General features: G+C 51.2%; 1 protein-coding gene across 1 annotated transcript; it reads left to right on the forward strand.

The window, feature by feature from the left end:
• The first annotated feature begins 391 nt into the window (after positions 1-391).
• On the forward strand, positions 392-21,274 carry SDR42E2 (short chain dehydrogenase/reductase family 42E, member 2). Its single transcript, XM_070461010.1, has 11 exons — positions 392-1,086; positions 1,560-1,655; positions 3,091-3,148; positions 3,813-3,931; positions 4,598-4,673; positions 8,403-8,485; positions 10,269-10,406; positions 10,951-11,016; positions 12,539-12,602; positions 14,608-14,681; positions 19,403-21,274. The coding sequence occupies exons 1-11, from the start codon at positions 421-423 to the stop codon at positions 19,640-19,642; spliced, it is 1,680 nt and encodes a 559-aa protein (XP_070317111.1). The 5' UTR covers positions 392-420; the 3' UTR covers positions 19,643-21,274.
• The last annotated feature ends 78 nt before the right edge of the window (positions 21,275-21,352 follow it).

Raw genomic sequence — 21,352 nt, forward strand, 5'->3', positions numbered from 1 at the left:
GCAGTCACTGCGCCCCCCTCCCCCCAGCCAGGTAGCACGATTTGATCCATCTCCCTCTAATACTACATGGGAACTGGGCTTTTAGGGAACAGCGCTTTTAAGGAGCTGGTAGAGAAGTCGGGAATGTTTGGTGCAAATCTCAGCCATGTGGTTTGGGCCTTGGGTTCCTGAGATGTGAATCCCAAGGCCTTGGCTGTTTTGTCTCTGACTCTCTGAGGAAGGCAGCAGCCACCTTGGAAGTTCTCAAGATTCCTACAGGGATAGGTTTGGGAACTCAGAGGGTCTCTAATTCCCACCAGCAGGTCCCCTAAGCCCCCAGGAGTCTGATAATGCACACGACTCAAGACAACTCTAGAGCATATGCTCTTCTGTTTTTCCCTACAGGTGGATAGATCCCGAGGCCACATGGCTCAGTAGAAGATGAAGCCCAACCCGGCAGCCTCCTCCCCAGAGGCCTGCAAAGCTGCAGGACAGGGCCAGCAGAGCTGCCCTGTCTGTCAGGCCTGGGGTGGGGTCTCAGGCCTGGGGAATGTGTCTGGACCTGGGCTGGGGTCTGGTGTAGTTCTAGAACCTGGGTCAAGGCCTGATGCTGCTACAGAACATGGCCCAGGGTCTGGAGCAGTCTTGGGCCCTGGGCAGGGGCCTCGTGATGTTCTGGGACTCAGAAAAGGGCCTGGAGCAGTGTCAGGCTCCGGGCAGAGGCCTAGTGATGTTCTGGGACCCAGACAAGTGTCTGGAGCAGTGTTGGGCCCTGGGAAGGGGCCTAGTGCTGCTTCAGGAGCTGGGTTAGTACCTGATTCAGGAGCTTCACCTTCCCCTGGCCCAGAGGTAGGGCCTGGACCCAGGCGGGGATCAGGGGCTGGGCAGAGACCCAGTGAGCCAATGACAGTCCCAACACCGGCTCAACAGCAGAAGGCTCAGGTCACCCCCGTGCAGGCCTCAAGGCAGAAGGTTGTGGTCACCGGAGGAGCAGGCTACCTGGGCTTCAGCCTGGGTTCCAGCCTGGCCAAGAGCGGCACTTCTGTCATCCTGCTCGACCTCCGCAGACCCCAGTGGGAGCTGTGCCCAGGGACCGAGTTCGTCCAGGTGCAGTGATGATGTCTTGGGGGACGGGCGGGGGGCAGGCGGAGGTCAGGGGTTGGTGTCTGATGTGTAACCGGTGGCTGGTAGTGAAGAGCACAGGCTCCAGAGTCAGACTCCAGCTCCCAGCTGGGCCGCCACGGCCACAGGGCCCCGCACCTCTGAGCCTCACGTCTTTATTCACAGAAAGGGGACACCAACCGTATCTGCTTCACTAGAGATTGTGGGGAGGTGAGGAGACAGTGCGTGTAAACCTCTGAGCACGTTCTCTGTGACTTAGCTCCATAGAGGGCCTGATGATGCTGAAGACAGACGCCCAGTGTAATCACCTAGTAAATCCTGCCCCACAGCTTGTCCGGGCTCTGCAGATGCTGGGCCTGGGTGGGGTCAGGGGGCTGACTCTGAGACCTGCCACAGCTGTTGTGTCTGATTACCTTGGGCCCAGACTGCTACCTCCGTGTCTTTCTTCTCTGTTTCAGGCTGATGTCCGCAATGCAGAAGCCCTGCACCGTACCTTCGAAGGCATGGACTGTGTTTTCCACGTAGCCTCCTACGGAATGTCTGGTGCTGAGCAGGTGAGACCCCCCACACACACACAGGGCTTAGGTCCCGGCTCTGCCTGCCCCCGCCTAATGCCTGGGAGTTCATTATGCGCTTCACCTATTCCAGGGAGGATCTGGGCTACACCCAGCCTACATTTGGCCCGTGACACCAAATGCCAGTTCTGCCATTTTCTAGCTATGTGACTAGGAAAGTTAAGTTAACCTCTCTGAGCCTCTGTTTCTTCATCTCTTAAGTGAGGACACAACTAGTGCTGATGTCACAACCTCCCCAGAGAGCAGTGTGAGTTATCTGTCAAAGCATACAACAGCCTTTGGCTAAGAAATTACACTTACTTATATTACTCTTGCCTGGAAAATCCCATGGATGGAGGAGCCTGGTAGGCTGCAGTCCATGGGGTCGCTAAGAGTTGGACACGACTGGGCGACTTCACTTTCACTTTTCACTTTCATGCATTGGAGAAGGAAATGGCAACCCACTCCAGTATTCTTGCCTGGAGAATCCCAGGGACGGGGGAGCCTGGTGGGCTTCCGTCTATGGGGTCACACAGAGTCGGACACGACTGAAGCGACTTAGCCGCAACAGCAGCATATATTTGCAGCATTGGTTTTAATAACAAAACAGGAACTAACCAAAATGCCCATCCACTGGGGACTATGTAAATAAATTGTGATATAGCCTAACAATGAAATTCTATGCAGCCATTCAAAAGAAGGAGAAAGAATGAGGTGGCTCAATATATGCTGATAACAGAACAATTTCCAAGGTACGAAAACAGCATTTGACACATTTTTTTAAAAAAATAAAAGCATATACTCACATTTGTATTAGAAAGGGGAGGGAAATTTCTTCTTCGTTGCATATTAGTTTTACTGTTTGAGTAGTTTTAACCTTGTGATTGTATTACCTATTGAAAACAACGGCAACAAGAATAAATATAGCTGGAAAATCAGTATGGCACCCACTTCCCTGTGTGGTTGTAGGGATTAAATGAGATGTAAAGGCCTCACCGTGTCCCTGATACACAAGCAACTCTCACTGTGGCCCAGTTGTTTTTACGTTTTACACCCCGGCCCTCTCACTTGGGTAGACAGTATTACTGTCTCTGTCTTATGGAGAAGGAAGCTGAAACTTCTAGAGCCAGGAAGCACTCCAACACATCTGAGGCCCTTTTCTGTGTCACACCCTGCATCAGGTCCTCTCAGGGGGCTTATTAAATCCTGCCAACCACCCAAGGGGCTCGTCCCTCACTTCATAGGTGAGGGAGCCCAGGCAGATGGGAGCAGAGAGGGGCACTAGAGCCCAGGGCCCCCCACTACCAGGCGCCCCTCGGAACCCCTGCCTCTGAGCTGCAGCCCCCAACCCTGCCCCACCCAAGCCCAGCCGCACAGCCTCAGCTACAGGGCTGAGACAGCACCTCGACTCTCGCACCTCCGTCTTGCCTTTTAGCTGCAAAAAGAGCAGATCGAGTCTATAAACGTTGGAGGCACCAAACTAGTGATCGATGGTAGGCGCTCAGGGCAGAGTGTGATCTGCTGTGTGTTTGCCGCGTCTTTTTTCACCTGGGCTGCCGTAGGCCCAGCTCTGGGGGCCAGGGCAGGGGGACAAAGGTGGGAGCCTCCTCCCACCCCCTGCCCTCCCCCGTGGAGGGCCTGTTGGCAGCACATCCTTCCTGTTCTGCAGGCGTGCCCAGGCCCTGGCATGGGGCTCAGTGTGACCTCAGGGTGTCTGGGGACATGGGAGTGGAGTTTGCGCAGAGGGCTTAGGGGTTGGGAGCAAGAAAAGTTGCTGAAGTCCAAATGAGAAGACCCACCTCTGGGCTCTCTGGGCATGTCCTGCCTTGTCCTCCATCCTGTTTTTCTCTCTAATTCTAGAGTGTGTTTTCCTTGTGTCCCCAGTGAGTGAGACTTTCTTCTGATCTGTCCCTGGCAAGGTAGCCACACTGAGAAGGAAGCGTGAGCCAGCCTGGCCCCCAAGGACTCTCAGAGCAGGGCCTTGGCCCCTCCCCAAGTGAAGGGAAGGAGGCAGGCTGTGTGCTGGAGGGTGGGGGGAGGACTCATCCAAGGAGGTCCCCATGGGCACCCCTCAGCCGACTCCCTGCTCACATCAGCGCTGTGTGTGTGTGTGTGTGTGTGTGTGTGTGTGTGTGGCTGTGTGACCTGTCACTGCAGCTTGTGTCCGCCAGCGGGTTCCAAGGCTTGTCTACACCAGCACCGTCAATGTGGCATTCGGCGGGAAGCCTATAGAGCAAGGCGATGAGGACTCTGTGCCATATTTCCCACTGGAGAAGGTACCTGGCTTCTGGGGGAGGTGGGCAGGGCAGACCTGGGACCCACAGTTCAAAGGGCAAGGGTGGGCAGAGCCAGGGTCAACTTCACAACTCAGGGTGAGACCCAGGAGCAAAGAGTCCTCAAACGACATGGTTCAAGCACTCTCCTACTTCAGTCATGCCAGCAAGGGCTTTGCAATCACACCGACCTGGCCTTGAACCAGCAAAGCGACTTTCTGCCGTGGGACCCTGAGCTAACCACTTCACTTGGAGGCTCTCCTTCTTCATCTGGGCATGATAACACCACTCTGTGGGGATGTGGAGAGCTGGAAATGAGACGATGATGTGAAAATGCCACGTGAGCACAAGGATTCCGTGTAAACAGTCCATCTGACACGCATCCAGATCCACATCCCAGTGCAGCCGACGTCCCAGTACAGGCGATGTGGCTGACGGGAAGCTCCACTGTTACTGCTCTGAACTCTCTCCTCTGTTCGTGGCTCCCACCCAGAGGGAGAGGAGAGGCGGTAGGGCTCAGGGCTTGGCCATTTCCCAGAGGGGGTCCCAGAAGTGAGCTCCCATTGGTCAGAAGCAAAAGTGCAGCCCTGGGGCCAGGAGGGCTGGGCAGTGTGACCCTCAGTGTCCCTGACCCCATCTGGTGGCTCTGTTCTCCTTGTCCTTGAACAGCATACGGACCACTACTCCCGAACCAAAGCCATCGCTGACCAGTTGATCCTCATGGCCAATGGGACGCCTCTCCCAGGTAAGTATCGGGGACCTGCTCACAGCAAACATGCGTGTCCACTGCTGCCTGCATGAAACACATGAGCGATTCCTGCTTTTAGCTGGTATGTCTCTGCGGCCCAGCTTCCTTCTAAAGGACACTTCCCCAGGGCCTTGGATATTCAACATCCAACAAATTCTGAGCACCTACATTCAATAGGGATACAGCCTGGAAAACATCAGACCCAGTCTCTGCCCTCACGTTGCTCATGGTCTGGTGGGGAGACACTTGGGTTAGCCCAAGTCTAGCCCTCTTTTCTGCCACATAAGAGGGCATCCAGTTTGGGGGAATCCTCTTCTAGATAAAAAGAGTACAAATTTATGAATATGCAGTGAGGTGTGGCACTTTGGAAGGGCTGTGCAAGTGAGGGGTGCTTCAGGAACTCCCAGAAAAATTGGCCCCGGCTGCCCAACTGGATTGCCTCTTCTTATCATATTGTCATAAACAAATAATAATAGAATAAGCACAGGTGGCAGTGTGGTGCAGTGACTAAACACCCACATACAGGCATCAGACTGAACTGAGTTCAAATCCCAGCTCCACCACCTTTCAGCAAAAGTCTCCTATCACTTGACAGCATCTGTATAAGGTAAGAGATCCAGTTTCTTTCCAAACTCAGGAGTCAAATATATTCAGATAAAGGCCTGGCTATCCAAATTATATTTGCTTTCTGAAATTCAGAAATTAAAAAGAATCAGAAAAGCTGGTTTCTTTCACTGTCTAAACTCAGAAGCCAAGTGGATTTAGAGGGTTAAGGTTGCTTGGTATCATAATCCCCAAATTTACAGGAGAGAAAACTGAGGCTAAGAGGTTAACTGACCTAGATCAAGGTCACACAGCTCTTAAGTGGCAGACTTAGGGTTTGAAAACCCACCTCCCCCCAGGGGAGTCTTAACACCAGAGCCTTGGGGCTTAACCACTGTGCTCCACTTAGCTGTGGCTGAGTGGTCTCTGAGCATGAATGCTTTCCCCTAAAATCCTCCCCACCTCACCCCCTCACCCTAAACCTGTCAGGCCTCAGTTGTTTATCCCAGTGGAAACATCCAGCTGGGTTTCCCAGGAGTTTGAGCCTGTGCAATAGAACTCTTTTCTCTATCAGGGCCTCCCCTGGCTGGACCAGCGCTCCTACAAGTCAGACACCTAATCCTCCAGCTGAGAATTATTTATGCAAGCATCCCCAGCTTTCCATGGTCAGGACAGTCACGGATACCCTGGGCCCCACCCCTCTGTGACGTAGCCGCCCAGTGCCCCACTGGCCAATGTCAGCTGCAGCCTGACCAGCCTTCCCCCCACCCCCGACCCCTACCCCATGCCCAGGTGACCCAGAGTTTAAAATTAGCTCCAGGCTGTCTACAGAAAAGCTCACTTGATACCTGCCTCGCAGGAGTCCAGCCACAGTCTCCCTGGGTGATTTCCAGTCCCTGCTCCCCCAGCTGGTCCCGGAGAGACTCTGCCTCTAGCCTGACATGGAGCAGCCTGGACCCTGTAGCAGAGTCTTGAGACCTACAGACCCCAGCTCCATGTGAAGGCGTTGTGTCTTCATGTCTCTGGGTGTGTGAGTATCCTGGGGTCACCAGGACAAATCACCACTAACCTGGTGGCTTGAAACAGCAGAAATTTCTTCTCTCACAGTTCCCGTAGTTCACAGTCAGATGTCTGAAATCCAAGTGTCATTTAGGCTGCACTCCCTCCAGAAGTGTGTGGGAGAAGTGTGTGGGAAGAGCTTGACTCTTCCAGCTTCTGGTGACTCCAGGAGCTTGGGGTCCTTCTTTGGTGCATGGCCGCATCACTTGGCATCAGTCTCTGCCTCTGTCTTCATGTGGCCTCTCCTCTTCTCCCTCTGTGAGTCTCTTATAAGGACACCTGACGTTGGATTTAAGGCTCAACAGGATAATCCAGGATAGTTTCATGTTTAGAACCTTAATTACATCAGCAAAGACCCCTTTTCCAAGTAGGGTAGCATCCATGGGTTCCAGGACACAGACATAACTTTTTGGGGCCCACCATTCAACCCACTACACTGGGCTTCCTTGTTAAGTGAGGGTGTTGGAGAAGGAACAGTCAGGGAGGCTATGGAGCAGTCAGGAGCAGGCTATGACCTGGTGGCACCGTCCCTGGCTAATTTACGAAGAAAAGGGAATTTATACTAGAAGGATATGTGGTAGCTTCTGGAAAATATGATCCAGAAAAATGACCACCAGGGCTTAGAAATGACAGGGTCAGGGAGATTCCAGGGACCTGGGAGGCAGGAGCTGGTGATCAGTCTCTCAGGGTGAGCCCACTCTTACGATTTTAGATCCCATGTCAGCGGGATGCAGAGTTATGTTCCTGGGTGAGAAGATGGCATTGACTCAGTCGGGGTCTTAGAATGCCACCTCAGAGAAAAGAGGTGTATCTAGACTGACATTTGCCCCCAGACCTGGTACAAAGGGGAAGGAGATCCCAAAGAAAGGTGGGCTTCTGGTCCCAGAAGATGATATACACTCAGCTCCCCAAACTGGGAGCAGGCTGCTTGGGGAACCTGAGCCTTGGGGGAGTGGAACATCTACCAGGAGGCTCCATCTCAGTTAAGGAGATGGGGTTGAGAGTCCAATAATTTACAAATAGTAGCTGAAAATTTTTAAATCTTAAACACAAATAAATTAGAATAAATTGAAATTTTTGTAGACTTCCTTAAGGCTTGAATATGTTTGGGGCAGCTCTTCAGGCTATACCCCTAGACCTCCCCCCACAGGGTGACAGGCTCCCACTTCCACCAATGGGGACCCCTCAGCAGAGAATTTGGGAAACCCTGGACCAAACTCTATCTTAGTCCGCAGACTCTGCTGACACAGCAGAGAGGGGGAACAGACCTCCAGCTCTCATGCTAATGGCTCTAGTCTTTTCCTTTCTGGTTGTCTGGAAAGAGTAACTGCACCCACTAGTTACAAAGCATCCATTTTCCATGTGAAGAGACCAAGGCTGAGAGAGCTGAGGGTCTAGTTGTTAATATTGTGTCACCAGAGCTGTTAGTGGAAAGAGCTTGAACCTGGGTCTCCATCTCAGCTCCACTAGGTTGAGCTGTGTGCCCTGCAAATCACATCTCTTCTCTGAACCTTGGTTCCTTTATCCATAAAATAGGGATAATAACAGCTCCCACCTCATAGGACTGCCTGGAGGGAAAAATTCCAGGCTTACCAGAGCATCAGATGAGGGCACCAGACACATAGTAAAACCTCTCTGAGACCCCTATGGACCTTACCTAATGACTAGAAGAAAGAAAGAGCTTCAGCTGTTGGCATGAGGGCACGTGGGTCTGTGCACATCTGTAAAATGGGCACAGTAGGACTCTCGTGGGAGTCAAAGGCGATCACGTCTGTCAGAGCTGGTTAAACTCTCATGGGCCATGCACATAGGTGTTGCCTCTGTTACTGGCCTGTCAGTTTTGTGAGTTCAGGGACCATTTCTTGGTCCTCCTTGGATTCTTCACACCGTCCATCCCAGGACCCAGTGCAGAGCAGGTGGGGAGGGGGATGATTCTGAATAGGGTTTGTTGAATGACTAGCTGATCTACTGAGAGAATAATTAATTGAATGAGGAAACTCCAAGGACCTGCCTATCCCACTAGCCTGTCCAGGTAAGGACCAGGAGATGTGGACAGCCTTTCCATCCCCCTTCCTGCTCATCCACCGCTTCCTAGGCCCCTGACTGCCCTCCCCTGTGTCGTAGGAGGAGGCTCTCTGAGGACGTGTGTGCTCCGACCCCCAGGGATCTACGGCCCCGAAGAGCAGAGGCACCTGCCCCGCGTGGCGGTACGTTGTTCCAGCCCGAGGCTGAAGGCACGGGAGGAACCGGCTGAAATTGTGTGAATGAGGTCCATGGTCTCCATGTCAGTCTTGGGTCAGTGCCCCAAGCAGGGTACCCTCAGTTCTGGGAGAACTCCTGCTCTTGGGGGTGCTCCAGCCAGGCCTGGTACCCATGGAGTAGACATGGAGTTACAACCCCAGAGAGGCAGAGGAAACTGTTGCCCTGCTCAGATGTGGGCTCCCTGAGGGCCAGAGGGCTCATCTCATGCTGCTGGCACCAGGGTCTTCACACAGTAAACCTCTCTCCAAACAATGCTGGGTGCCAGGTATATGGCGCAAGGGGCTCTGGATCCTGTCCTCAGATTTCTCACAGCCTAGTCAGGGAGACAGGTGCCACAGTCACAGGTTCAGGGTGGTAAGGGCTGAAGTGAGAGGGAGAAAATGGGAGGACAGCAGAGAGAGCCTGGCAGGGGAGGTCCAGGAGGGCTTCCTGGAGGAAGTGACACCTGTGCTGTTTGAATAGGGAATGAGCTAACCAAGGAAATGAGGTAGTAGAGAGAAGGTGATCCAAACAGAGGAGAGAGTTTGGGCATAATGCTGGAAATGAAAACCAGTTCCTGGTTTGGGGATGTACTTCCCTGGAGGCTCAGATGGTAAAGAATCTGCCTGCAGTGCAGGACAGGTTTGATCCCTGGGTTGGGAAGATCCCTGGAGAAGGGAATGGCTACCCATTCCAGTATTCTTGCCTTGGAAATCCCATGGACAGAGGAGCCTAGCGGGTTACAGTCCACGGGGTCACAAAGAGTTGGACACAACTGAGTGACTAACACTAACAGTGAACAAAATAGACAATTCTACCCCCCTTCCTGTGGGCTTTATATTCTCACAGGAAGAGAAACAAAAAAAACACCTTACATGACAAGGAACAGTCGAAGGTGCCCGGGACTGTGGAGAAAGAGGAAAAGTGCAGCGGGATGGGGGAAAGCTAGGGTGCCAACAGTCAGGGAGCCTCTTTGAGTAGGGACACTGAGCCCTTGAGGTGACCAGGTGTATCACACAGGTAGGCAGAACCTTCCAGGCAGAGGGCATGGGAGGTCCAAAGCTCTGAGGTGTGAACCTGCTGGCATGTTCCAGGGAGGAAGCCAAGTGCCTGGAGCTGAGTGAGACCAAGGGGTTCGGTGGGAGGCAAGTCAGAGAGTTGCTGGATCCAGAGCAGAAGGGTCTCCTTAGCCATCTGACCTGCCAGAAAGGCGTCCCAAAGGTTCTGAGCAGAGGAGACGTGATTTGACTTAGGATTCAGAAAGATCCCCAGCTGTGTGGAGAATAGCCCACAGGGGCTTTGGGTGGAAGCAGGGGACCAGTTAGGAGGCTGTTTCAGTGTCCGGGTAAGCGATGAGGGTGGCCGTCAAGGCAGTGAGGAGTGGCTAGATTCTGGACAGATAGTAAGAGCTGAGACAACTGCGTTTGCAGATGGGTTGGGTGCAGAGAGGGAGGGAGGGGACAGCCAGAGGGGGCTACAGAGCTTTGGCCTGAGCCCTGGATGCTGTGGGCCGAGGGAAAGCAGGGGTGGCCAAGTGGGGTCAGCACTCACAGGACAGGGCAAGTCTGCCTTGTCTATCTGGCGACCAAACGGGCCACCAAGTGGAGACGGCTGTCAGGAAGGTTTAGTGGGGCTGGGACAGAGAGGTCTGGCCTGAAGCTAGAAACTGGGGAGCCGTCGGCCTGGAGATGGAATTAAAAGCCATTTCCAGGCTTCGTCTGTGTTTCTCACCCTGCCCACCCCCACCAGAGCCACATTAAGAAGAGGTTGTTCATGTTCCGATTTGGGGACCGACGGACACGGATGAACTGGGTCCATGTCCGCAATCTGGTGCAGGCCCACGTGCTGGCCGCCGAAGCCCTCACCGCCGCCAAGGGCCACGTGGCCGTGAGTCTCCCGCAGTGCTCCCCCTCCTTACCCCCAAGGCTGCAGGTAGGCGCCCCCCCATCCCTAGGGGATCCCTGGCTCACACACAACAGATCTCCCCAACTCAAGTTACCCCATGGGCTTGTCAGCCCAGGAAAGCTGGGGGGCGGGGGTGGGGGGTGGATGATACCTTTTAGAGCATCATTAGCTCCTTGAAATGACCCTGGGAGGTAGGTGTTGTTGATCCCAGAGTGACAGTCACCAAATGCTAAGCATCTTACATATATTGTTATAGTTCCCCTTTAGAACAGCCCAAGAGGGAGATCCCATTATTATGCTCCCATTTCTCAGATGAAGAAAATGAGGCATAGAGAGTTTAAGTGACTCCGTCGAGGTCATACAGCTAGTCAGTTGGCAGCCCCGGAATCCAAAGGGACTTGTTCAGATCTTTCTCCAGGACTGCTCAGGAGAATGGGGAGTTGGGGCAGCTGCTAGGAGCCATCAGAAAGGATGGGGTCAGGTGACTGCCTGTGCCTGACATCCCCCTCCCCGCGTGTCCCCTCAGAGCGGGCAGGCGTACTACATCAATGACGGGGAGAGCGTCAACCTCTTCGAGTGGATGGCTCCACTGGTAGGTGCCCAGACAGCGCCACCAACCCAAGTGAGAATTCCGGGATCCCCACGTCTTCCTTTCCTGTCACCTTTTCCTCTTTCCAAAAGCTCAGGAGGTTTCACATTAAAGGCTAGCTTGGAAACAGTGTCCACTTGGGTGACACTGGAACTGAGTCACGACCACGCCTTTAGGAGGCCAGGAGCTCCCCGAGTTTGCCACAGTCCCTCTCAGCCTGCTTCCTGACTTATGTTGATGTCTTGTGAAGTGTGGCTTGTGGGCCCCCCACCTCCGTACTTTATAGGGAGGGCCTGAAAGAGGTAAGTAGGAGGTGGGCAAAGCACAAAAAGAGGTGCTGGCCTTCACAAAGCGAGGCACCGCCCCCACCCTGAGAATCCCGGCCTCCTCTCCCAGCAGGCTACAGACACCTTGATGGGGTCGACCAGAAACCCCACACTGGAGGCTATATCTTCAGGGTATTCAGGCCCTTTGCATGTCAACTTTTAACAGCTTTATTGAGATATAATTTATAGACCATACAGTTCACCTATTGAAAGCATCAAACCAACGGTTTTTAGTATTTTAAAAGTAGTATGACCATCACTGAAACACATTTTAGAACATTTCGTCACCTTCCCCAAAAACAACCCCTCCAAAAACCATACTCTTTGGCTATCATTTCTGTTTACATCTCATCCCACCCCATCCCTAGCCACAGGCAACCACTAATTTCCTCCCTGCTTCTATAGACTTGCCTGTTCTGGACATTTCCTATGAATAGAATCATACAACATGTTAAGTTTCTTTCATTTAGCATAATGTTTTCAAGGTTCATCCTTGCTGTGGATGCGTCATATCAGTGCTTCATTCTTTTTTATTACAAAAAAAAAAAATTCCATTCAGTGGAAATGCCAAATTTTGTTAATCCATTCATCATAGGATAGAAATTTGGGTTTTCCCAAATTACTGTTATCAGTAATGCTATTATGAACATTTGTGTATAAATAGTTGTGTGGACATATGTTCTCATTCCTCTTGGGTCTACACCTGGGAGTGGAATTCCTGGGTCATACATTCCCAGGTGGTGCTAGTGGTAAAGAATCTGCCTGCCAGTGCAAGAGATGTGGGTTCGATCGCTGGGTAGGGAAGATGCCCTGAAGGAGGGCATGGCAACCCATCCAGAATTCTTGCCTGGAGAATCCCCATGGACAGAGGAGCCTGGCAGACTACTGTAAATTCTATATAAGTGCCTTAGAGTGTGTTTGGGTAAGCAGATGTAAAAAAATAACTAAATGATGGGAATGAGCCCAAGTTTAAAAACCCGCTCTGTGCCGTCAATTCCCACTTAGTTTTCCAGGTCATAGTTTTTCATTTAAAGACTGGTGTAAACTTAGGGCTGGCTGTGGGGACTGCCCACTCTGGTGGGCAGATGAGGAGGGGCCAGGAGGTGCTCTGATGACTCTGGGGTAAAGGCAGTTTGTGGCCTCTGCACACTAGCCCTTCAGGTATCTGTTTTCTCGCCTCAAGCCATGTTTCCTTGCAGTTTGAGAAGCTGGGGTACAGCCAGCCCTGGATCCAGGTTCCTACCTCCTGGGTTTACCTGTCAGGTAAGGAAGGGTGTGTGTGTGTGTGTGTGTGTGTGTGTGAAAACCTTCCACGTGCCAGATGTACATGCATTGTTGTTGTTGTTCAGTCACTCAGTTGTGTCCGATTCTTTGCAACCCCATGGACTGCAGCATGCCAGGCTTCCCTGTCCCTCACCATCTCCCAGAGCTTGCTAAAACTCATGTCCATCAAGTCGGTGATACCATCCAACCATCTCATCCTCTGTCATCCCCTTCTCCTCCTGCCTTCAATCTTTCCCAGCATCAGTGTCTTTTCTAATGAGTTGGCTCTTCACAGGTGGCCAAAGTATTGGAGCTTCGAGTTCAGCATCAGTCTTTCCAATGAATATTCAGGATTGATTTCCTTTAGGATTGACTGGTTTGATCTCCTTGCAGTCGAAAGGACTCTCAGGAGTCTTCTCCAGCACCACAGCTCGGAAAGCATCAATGCATTACCTCATTTTAAACCCAGAGCCAGGACCTAGCTGAGAGGCACAAAATTTAAGACCCGCACTCTCAGGCGTCAAATGCTCCAAGCCTGATCTGCACTTGCCCAGCCCTGAGAGCTGGTGCCTCCTTAAATTTGCTCTCGAGGCACCTTACTCACATCACCCTAGTCCTGGCCCTGTTTAAACTCTATCCCACTTGCAGGTGGGTGTGATTTGGCCCATTGTAAAGATGAGGCAGGTTAGCAGCCTGCCCACAGTGCCATGCTGAGAAAGCAGGAGAGGCAGAATTCACACTGGGCTCATCTGACTCCATAGGCCACTCCCAGCCCCACTGCTGTGCTGGACAGTGCTAAGCCAGGCAGAGGAGAGTGAGCCCTGGGGCTGCCCCATCCACCAAGGTCAGCCTGGAGTTAAGGCTGCCTTGGGACATGTGGAGGTTCAGTTTTGACCCTGGGCCTTTCCTGGTGGCTCAACAGTAAAGAATCTGCCTGTAGGAGACCCAGGCTTGATCCCTGGGTCGGGAAGATCCCCTGGAGAAGGGAATGACAACCCACTCCAGTATTCTTGCTTGGAGAATTCCATGGACAGAGGAGCCTGGCAGGCTAGAGTCCGTAGGGTTGCAGAGTCAGACACAACTGAGTGACTAACACTTTCACTTTCTCCTCCTCACCCTGAAGGTCAGTCTCTACTCCCACGCTCCAGTGTCTCTCTGCTGGCCTCCTTCCAGCTGGAATGCTGAGCGTGTGCCAGGCGTGGAGTGATCAGCCCCAGGGGATAAGTGGCCCTCCAGTCACAGATAACTGAGTTCTGGAAAACCTCAGCTGGATCTGCTGCTCTTTAAGAGCACTGGGACGCTCGCCATTGAAAGCTGGGGTTTGCAGACTTCTGTCTCCCGGGGCACCCGCACAGAATGGCTTCCCCTGCACAGCATCGCCACCAAGAGTGACACTCCTGACCCGCAGCTGAGAAAAGTTCCACTGCAGCTTCTGGCAGTTTGAGTGAATTATCTATAAATTCCCAGTTCCCAGTGAGCTAACTGTAACTCAGAGCTTCTTACCCTTCGCTGCACAGTAGAATCACCTGGGAGCTTTTAAAATCTAGAAATGCCTCAGCCACATCCCAGACCTATTATCTCAGCATTCTGCTGGTACAAGGGGATGGGGAAAGCTGGAACATTTAAAAAAGTGATCCAGTATAAAGCGCATGTTGAGTTCAATCACTGCCCCAGCTTCTCTCTCTGACTCAAGAGAGCATACTGGAATAGAAGTGAGAGAGACATGGTTGTAGATATCACTTTGAATCTGCTCAGATTTATTTTAAGATGTCAGGCTTTTAATGTTAATAACAACTTACTTGTGACATATTTCATCACCAAGCAAAGTGCCCCAGGCTGTGCCGAGAAACTGATTTAAAGGAATCCCAAGAACAGGAAAATATTGGCAAAGAGAAGATTACCGCTAGCAAGGCAAATAATGCCCCCAACTGACTTGCCCCTGAGAGCCTCCCCGGAGTTTGCGAAGAGCAGGCACCTGTTCACTGGTCCCTCTCTCCCCACACAGCCACGGTGATGGAGTATTTGCATCTGGCCCTGAGGCCCATCTGCAGCCTCCCGCCGCTGCTCACCCGGAGTGAGGTAAGGGAGCCCCTATGCCCTGGTGCCCCTCACTTGCCTTCCTGCCCCTTCTCCTTTCCCGCTCTGACACCGTAACTGGATGCTTGTCTGAAGTCTCAGAACCTCCCATATGTGCCCAGATCTAGGGCCAGCTGCTTTATCACGTCCCAGCCTCTGGGCTTTGGCTTAGGCTGTGCTCTCTTGGTCTGAGGGGTGACGACTCCAAGCCCATCCTTCATCACTGTCATTTCATTCATAAGCAGCTTGCCTTCCCAGCCAGACTGGAGGCTCCTGAAGGCAGGTTCCATGACATTCACTTTCTGGAATGTCTCTACTCCCCAACAACTGTCAACGTGCACGCACACACACACACACAAGGCACACACATTCAAGCTCACGGTTTAAGGCTCACAATTTCTGCTCAATGAACAAGTAAATAATAAGTAAGGACCTACTGTGTTAAGAACAGTGTTCTCAAATAATGATGATGCATTTTCTATTTGCATATAGAGTATAAAAGAGATGTTTGGGGGAAAAATATGTTTTTATTTAAACGTTACTTTTTCATGTATTTCCTTTATTTAGTCTTGGTTGTGCTAGCTCTTTGTTGTTATATGCAGGCTTTCTCTCTAGTTGTGATGAGCAGGGGCTACTCTTCCTGAGGAGCACCAGCTTGAGGTGCAGGGGCTTCAGTAGTTACAACACACAGGCTCAGCAGTTGTGGCTCATGGACCCTAAGGCACATGGACTCCAGTAGTTGCGGCACATGGGCTTTAGTTGCTCTGAGGCATGTGGAACATTCCCAGACCAGAGATTGAACCCATGTCCCCTGCATTAGCAGGCAGATTCTTATCCACTGTACCAGCAGGGAAGTCCTAAAACAGAGGATGTTTTAATGCAGATTGTAAATAGTAAAGCAAAATCCTTTCTCTCTCACTTGACTGTCCCTGATGCACTGCTAAGTTAGGAAGGCCAAAAAGATTAGTATCTCATTTAATGGTGAAAAATTGTGAGCACTAGAGTGAACCAATCACTGATTGGTTCAAGGCTTCCCAGGTGGCTCAGTGGTAAAGAATCTGCCTGCCAATGCAGGAGACGCAGGAGACATGGGTTCGATCCCTGGGTTGAGGAGATCCCCTGGAGAAGGATCTGTATTTTTTCTTGTATTCTTGTATTCTTTCCTGGAAAATCCCATGGCCAGAGGAACCTGGCAGGCTACCGTCAATGGGGTCGCAAAGAGGTCGACACGACTGAGTATGCATACACACACCAAGCCCCCACCATTCTAAAATTGGCTTCACATTCAAAGCTCAGTGATCCCCACTTCAGAGAATCAAGAATGGGCCATGGAAAGAAGCAGTTCCCTATGGTTTCTCCTTTTAGCCATCCGGACTAGCAGAGAGAAGAGAAAAATAAAAATAGGGACCATCTATTGAGTGGTGATGAAGTGCCAGGCACTGTGTTTATCTCATTTAATCTTGACAACCACTATACACGGTGGACTCTGTTGTCACTTCCATGTACAGAGGAGGAAGTGAAACTCATGGCTAGGGGAGGGGGAGAGGGTAAAATAAACTGCCCATCACCATTATGTAGCAGTGCTGAGATTTGAACCCAGACCAAACCTAAAAGATTCCAAGCTTAACCACTAGCTTGTGAAATGTCAGGTATCATATTCACATAAAATAACTGCCAAGGTACTGCTGAATTGTGGTCGGGCTGAGAGCTGGCTCCTCTTTCTCTCCCCTGGCTTGAGGTTTCCTTGTTCAATTTGGGGGCAAGGGATCCCTAGTTAGTTGTGAAGTTTCTGGGCACCGTGGCTCTGGCGCCCTCTGCTGGCTAGTCTATGATATACCAACCAACCCTCTAGTTGACTTCATAGCCTTTTTTCATTCATTTTACTTGTATTGAGCACCTACTGTATGCCAGGCATTGTTCTGAGGAATGGAGGTAGGACAGTCCTTACTTCCTATTTGCATACACAGTTTAAAAGAGAGGATTTTTTTTATTGAATAATAGTTGACTTATAATGTCTTAATTACTGCTACACAGCAAAGTGATTCAGTTATATATCCTTACATTCTTTTCTTTAATATTCTTTTCCATTATGGTTTGGGGCTCTAGGTATATAGGCTTCAGTAGTTGCAGCAGCGGAGCTCAGTAGTTGTAGCTTGTGGGCCCTAGATGCGGGCTCAGTAGTTGGAGCCCACAGTCTTTAGTTGCTCTTTGGCACATGGAATCTTCCTGGACCAGGGATCAAACCCATGTCCCCTGCACTGGCAGGTGGATTCATATCCACTGTACCACCAGGGATGTCCATATCATAGAATATTGAATGTAATTCTCTGTGCAATACAGGCCCTTGTTGTTTATTAAGAGAGGATGTTTTAATGCAGTAAACAGTAATAACTATAAACAGTAATGATTATAAATTTTATAATTATATAATTATTAATTATAAATAGTAATAATCTGTTTATTCCTGATGGCTCAGCCAGTAGAGTCCGCCTGCAATGAGGGAATCCTGGGTTTGATCGCTGGGTTGGGAAGATCCCCTGGAAAAGGGAAAGGCTACCCACTCCAGTATTCTTGCCTGGAGAATTCCATGAACTGTATAGTCTGTGGAGTCGCAAAAGTTGAACACAATTGAGCAACTTTCACTTTTTTTCCATTATGGTTTATCATAGGATATATAATTTTGGGGGGAGTTGCATTGGGTCTTTGTTGCTGCACTTGGGCTTTCTCTAGTTGCGATGAGTGTGGACCACTCTTCTTCCTGATGCCCGGGCTTCTCACTATAGTGGCTTCTCTTGCTGTGGAGCACAGGTCCTAGGCATATAGGCTTCAGTAGTTGCAGCTTACTGGCCCTAAAGTGCAGGTTCAGTAGCTGCAGCCCATGGGCTTAAGTTGCTCTTTGGCGCGTGGAATCTTCCTGGACCAGGGATCAAACCCATGTCCCCTACATTGGCTGGTGGATTCTTACCCACTGTATCACCAGGGATGTCCATAATCACAGAATATTGAATATAGTTCTCTGTGCTATATAAGACCTTGTTGTTTATTAAAAGAGAGTATATTTTAATGCAGATTGTAAACAGTAATAATCTGTTTATCCCTGGTGGTTCAGCCAGTAGTCTGCCCGCAATGTGGGAGTCCTGGGTTCAATCCCTGGGTTGGGAAGATCCCCTGGAGAAGGAAATGGCAACCCACTCCATTATTCTTGCCTGGAGAATTCCATGGACAGAGGAGCCTAGTGGGCTACAGTCCATGGGGTCACAAAGAGTTGGACACGACTAAGTGACTAACTTTCACTTTCATAAACAGTAAAGCAACAAGTGGTGTTTGGTATTATTTGCAAAATCCTTCCAGTCCACGCTCTGATCTGACTGTCCCTGATGCTCTGGTAAGTTAGGAAGGGCAAAAAGATTATAATCTCACTTAATGGAGAGCTCACAGTCCATCCAAAGAGGAAGACAGCCCAACAACCAGGCAACTCAACACACTGTGGTAAGGACTATATTGGGGGAAGTGATGAGAAACTTCAGGGTACACAGAAGAGGCACATAAACCAATTCTGAGGAAGTTAGAAAGGGTTTCCCAAAGGAGGTGACATCCAAGCCTGAGATCTGGGACCCCTGTTTATCTAGCTCACAGCTGTATCCCCCAAAGCCCTGAATTTGCTAGCTGCGGCAAAAAGAGACAAGAACTGGCCTCCCTCCCTCTCTCCCACACTAACATCCACAATCAGGGGCTTGACCCAAGGGCTGGTACGGGGCCCCAGCGGAATCAAGCAGCTAGTAGACTAAAGCGGAAGAAATGAATCAGGTGGGAGGGTATCCTCCCAGTCCTAACACAGCAGGGAAAGGCATGGGCTAGAATTGGGCTCCTTTGTGTAACCCTGGGCAAGTCACTTAACCTCTCTGATCAATTTTCAAGAGGAGACGGTGGTATTAGCATTTCAGAAGATTAAATGCGACAAGGCCCAGAAAGAATTTAGCCTGACAGGCACAGGGTGCTAGTTCAGTTACTTGTTAGCTAGTACTACCTTTGAAGCCTGTGGACCCCAGGACTTCTGCCAGCAGGGAATGCTGCTCAGACCCTGGAGAGTCAGCACTTCTGCATAACTGAATTCCTCTCTTAGGGAAGCTCAGTTAATCAGCAAGGGAGTGAAGGCTGTGCCCTGGGACCTGCCTGCCCAGACGCAATCTGGGGCTGTGGGCTGAAAAGCCCAGGGTGTCCCCTGGAGACACTTATTTCCGGAGAGCTGCACCCAGGCTACAGGCAGAATGTGTCAAGGTCCTCCTGAGCCCCAGCATCTTCTAGGCCAAGGAAGGGAGTGCAGAGGTGGGGCCTTTACTTTTGGGGGACTGAGAGATTCAATAGGGTGAGGAGATGCAGAAAAGACATCCTGGAGGCGTCGCCCTCAAAGAAAATGGGGGCGGAAGAGAGAAAGGAAGTCCTCCCCTTGAGGACATCGAAGGCGCGAGATCCAACACTTTGGGAAAGGAAAGAAAAGTGAAGTCGCTCAGTCGTGTCCGACTCTTTGCGACCCCATGGACTGCAGCCTCCCAGGCTCCTCCGTCCATGGGATTTTCCAGGCAAGTATACTGGAGTGGGTTGCCATTTCCTTCAAATCGCTGTGCAACGCAAGGGAAATCCCTACCCTCTCCCGTCCCAGTGAAAAAAGGTTGCTTCCCACGCCCACTAGTCCAGCCCCGCGGCTGTCCCGCCTCTCCCCGCAGGTGCGCAGTGTGGCCGTGACGCACACCTTCCAGATAGCCAAGGCCCGCGCCCAGCTTGGCTACGTGCCGGACAAGTTCAGCTTCGCGGATGCAGTGGAGCGATATGTGCAGTCAACAGCCGGGCGGACCCGCGGCTCCACCGCGCGGACGCTCCTGCGGCTTCTGCTCGGGCTCTTGCTGTTCCTTGGCCTGCTCGTCCTGGCCCTGCGCTTCCTAGGCCTGCAGCCGTCCGTCGTCTGACCGTCATCGCCGGCCCATCCCTGCTCCCGCCTCGCCTTCAGGACTCGGACCAGACCCTGCTCTGCCCTCCGGACTTGGGCGCACCCTGGAGTCCTGGACCTGTCCCTGCCACGCCCTCTGGGCTTGGGTCTGCCCGGGGCGCAAATGGCAACCCACTCCAGTATTCTTGCCTGGAGAATTCCATGGACAGAGGAGTGGGCTACAGTCCACGGAGTCGCAAGAGTCGGACACGATTTAGCTACTAACCCATCATCATCTGGGCCCCAGCATTCTGACCCCGCCCTTGCCCCGCCCCCGTGTTTAGACACGCCCCTGTCCCGCCTCTTGAGTCATGACCACGCCCCTGCTCCTCCCTTCGGGTCTTGAGCTCCCTCTGGCCTGGAGAGGATGCCACGGGAAGGTCCTAGCCTCACGGCCTGCTGCGCCTTCCAGGCCTTCTCCCCGTCCCTACTCAGGTCTCACCCGCCCCAGGGTTCTCTCCTGCTCTAGTTCCGCCCTCTTCCTGGCTCTACCTGTAAGCTTGAGCCCGCCCCCTGGTTTCTCCCCAGGGAATTAGCCTTGCTCGGCCCTTTGGGTAGGGGCTTCCCAGGTGGCGCTAGTGGTAAAGAACCCGCCTGCCAATGCAGGAGACATCAGACTGGGTTTGATTCCCGGGTCGAGAAGATCCCCTGGAGAAGGAAATAGCAACCCACTCCAGCATTCTTGCCTGAAGAATCCCATGGACAGAGGAGCCTGGCGGACTACAGTCTAGAGCGTAGCAAAAACTTCGACACGACTGAGCAAGCGGGCACGCCCTATCCCTCTGGGTCGGGTCCCTCCCCTCTTCTACTTGCGATTGGGTCCTAGCCCCGCCCCCTTCCGTCTGGTTCCACCCCCTCCAGTCACGTCACGTAGGCGAGTTCGTAGGGCCTGAGCGACTGAACTGAACTGAACTGCAGACACTTGTGCAAGCTGGGCAGACGTTTGCAAGTTTTCGCTGTCTGTTGCTACCTCTGTAGGGACACAGACCCTCCTTGCTGCCCTAACTTCCCTGGGCTTGCCCTCAGATTGGGATCTTGGAGTAGACCCATTCTAGGAGCACTGTGTTTGATCTTCTGCTAGGCTTACGTTTTGGGTTCTCTCACTCATCAGACCTCCTGTGTGTTGATAGCCAGGGTTGGAAGGAAACCTGAGACCTGGGCTTCTGCCTAGTCCTACTTGGCCTTTTTGGGTTTCCAGGGTATAAGTCTGGGGATGATTCAGCTTAGTAATCACAGATTTTGGTACCAGAAGGGACATCAAAAAAGAAAAAACTATATTTTTTAGGGTGATAAAAAGATAAAACCTCCAGTTAAAAGTAAATAAATCCTGGGAGTGTAATATGCAGCATGGTTACTATAGTTAATAATGCTATATTGTGTTTATGAATGTTGCTGAGAGTAGATCTTAAGTTTTTATTACAAGAAAAATTGTAACTGTGGTGATGGAAGGTAACTAAACATTGTGACCATTTTATAATATATACATATAGCAAATAATTATATTGTACACCAGAAACTAATATAATGTTGCATGTCAATTAAATCTCAGAAAAAAAAAAAAAACACTTTTTAAAGAACTGAATCTGTTGTAAGGCAGAAACCAAGGCAATATTGTAAAGGAATTATTCTCCAATTAAAAATAAATAAATTAAAAAAAATTTTTAAAACGAATCGACTCTCTGGGAAAAAT

This window comes from Odocoileus virginianus, chromosome 33, assembly GCF_023699985.2.
Source record: "Odocoileus virginianus isolate 20LAN1187 ecotype Illinois chromosome 33, Ovbor_1.2, whole genome shotgun sequence".
In the NCBI taxonomy this organism is placed as follows: domain Eukaryota; kingdom Metazoa; phylum Chordata; class Mammalia; order Artiodactyla; family Cervidae; genus Odocoileus; species Odocoileus virginianus.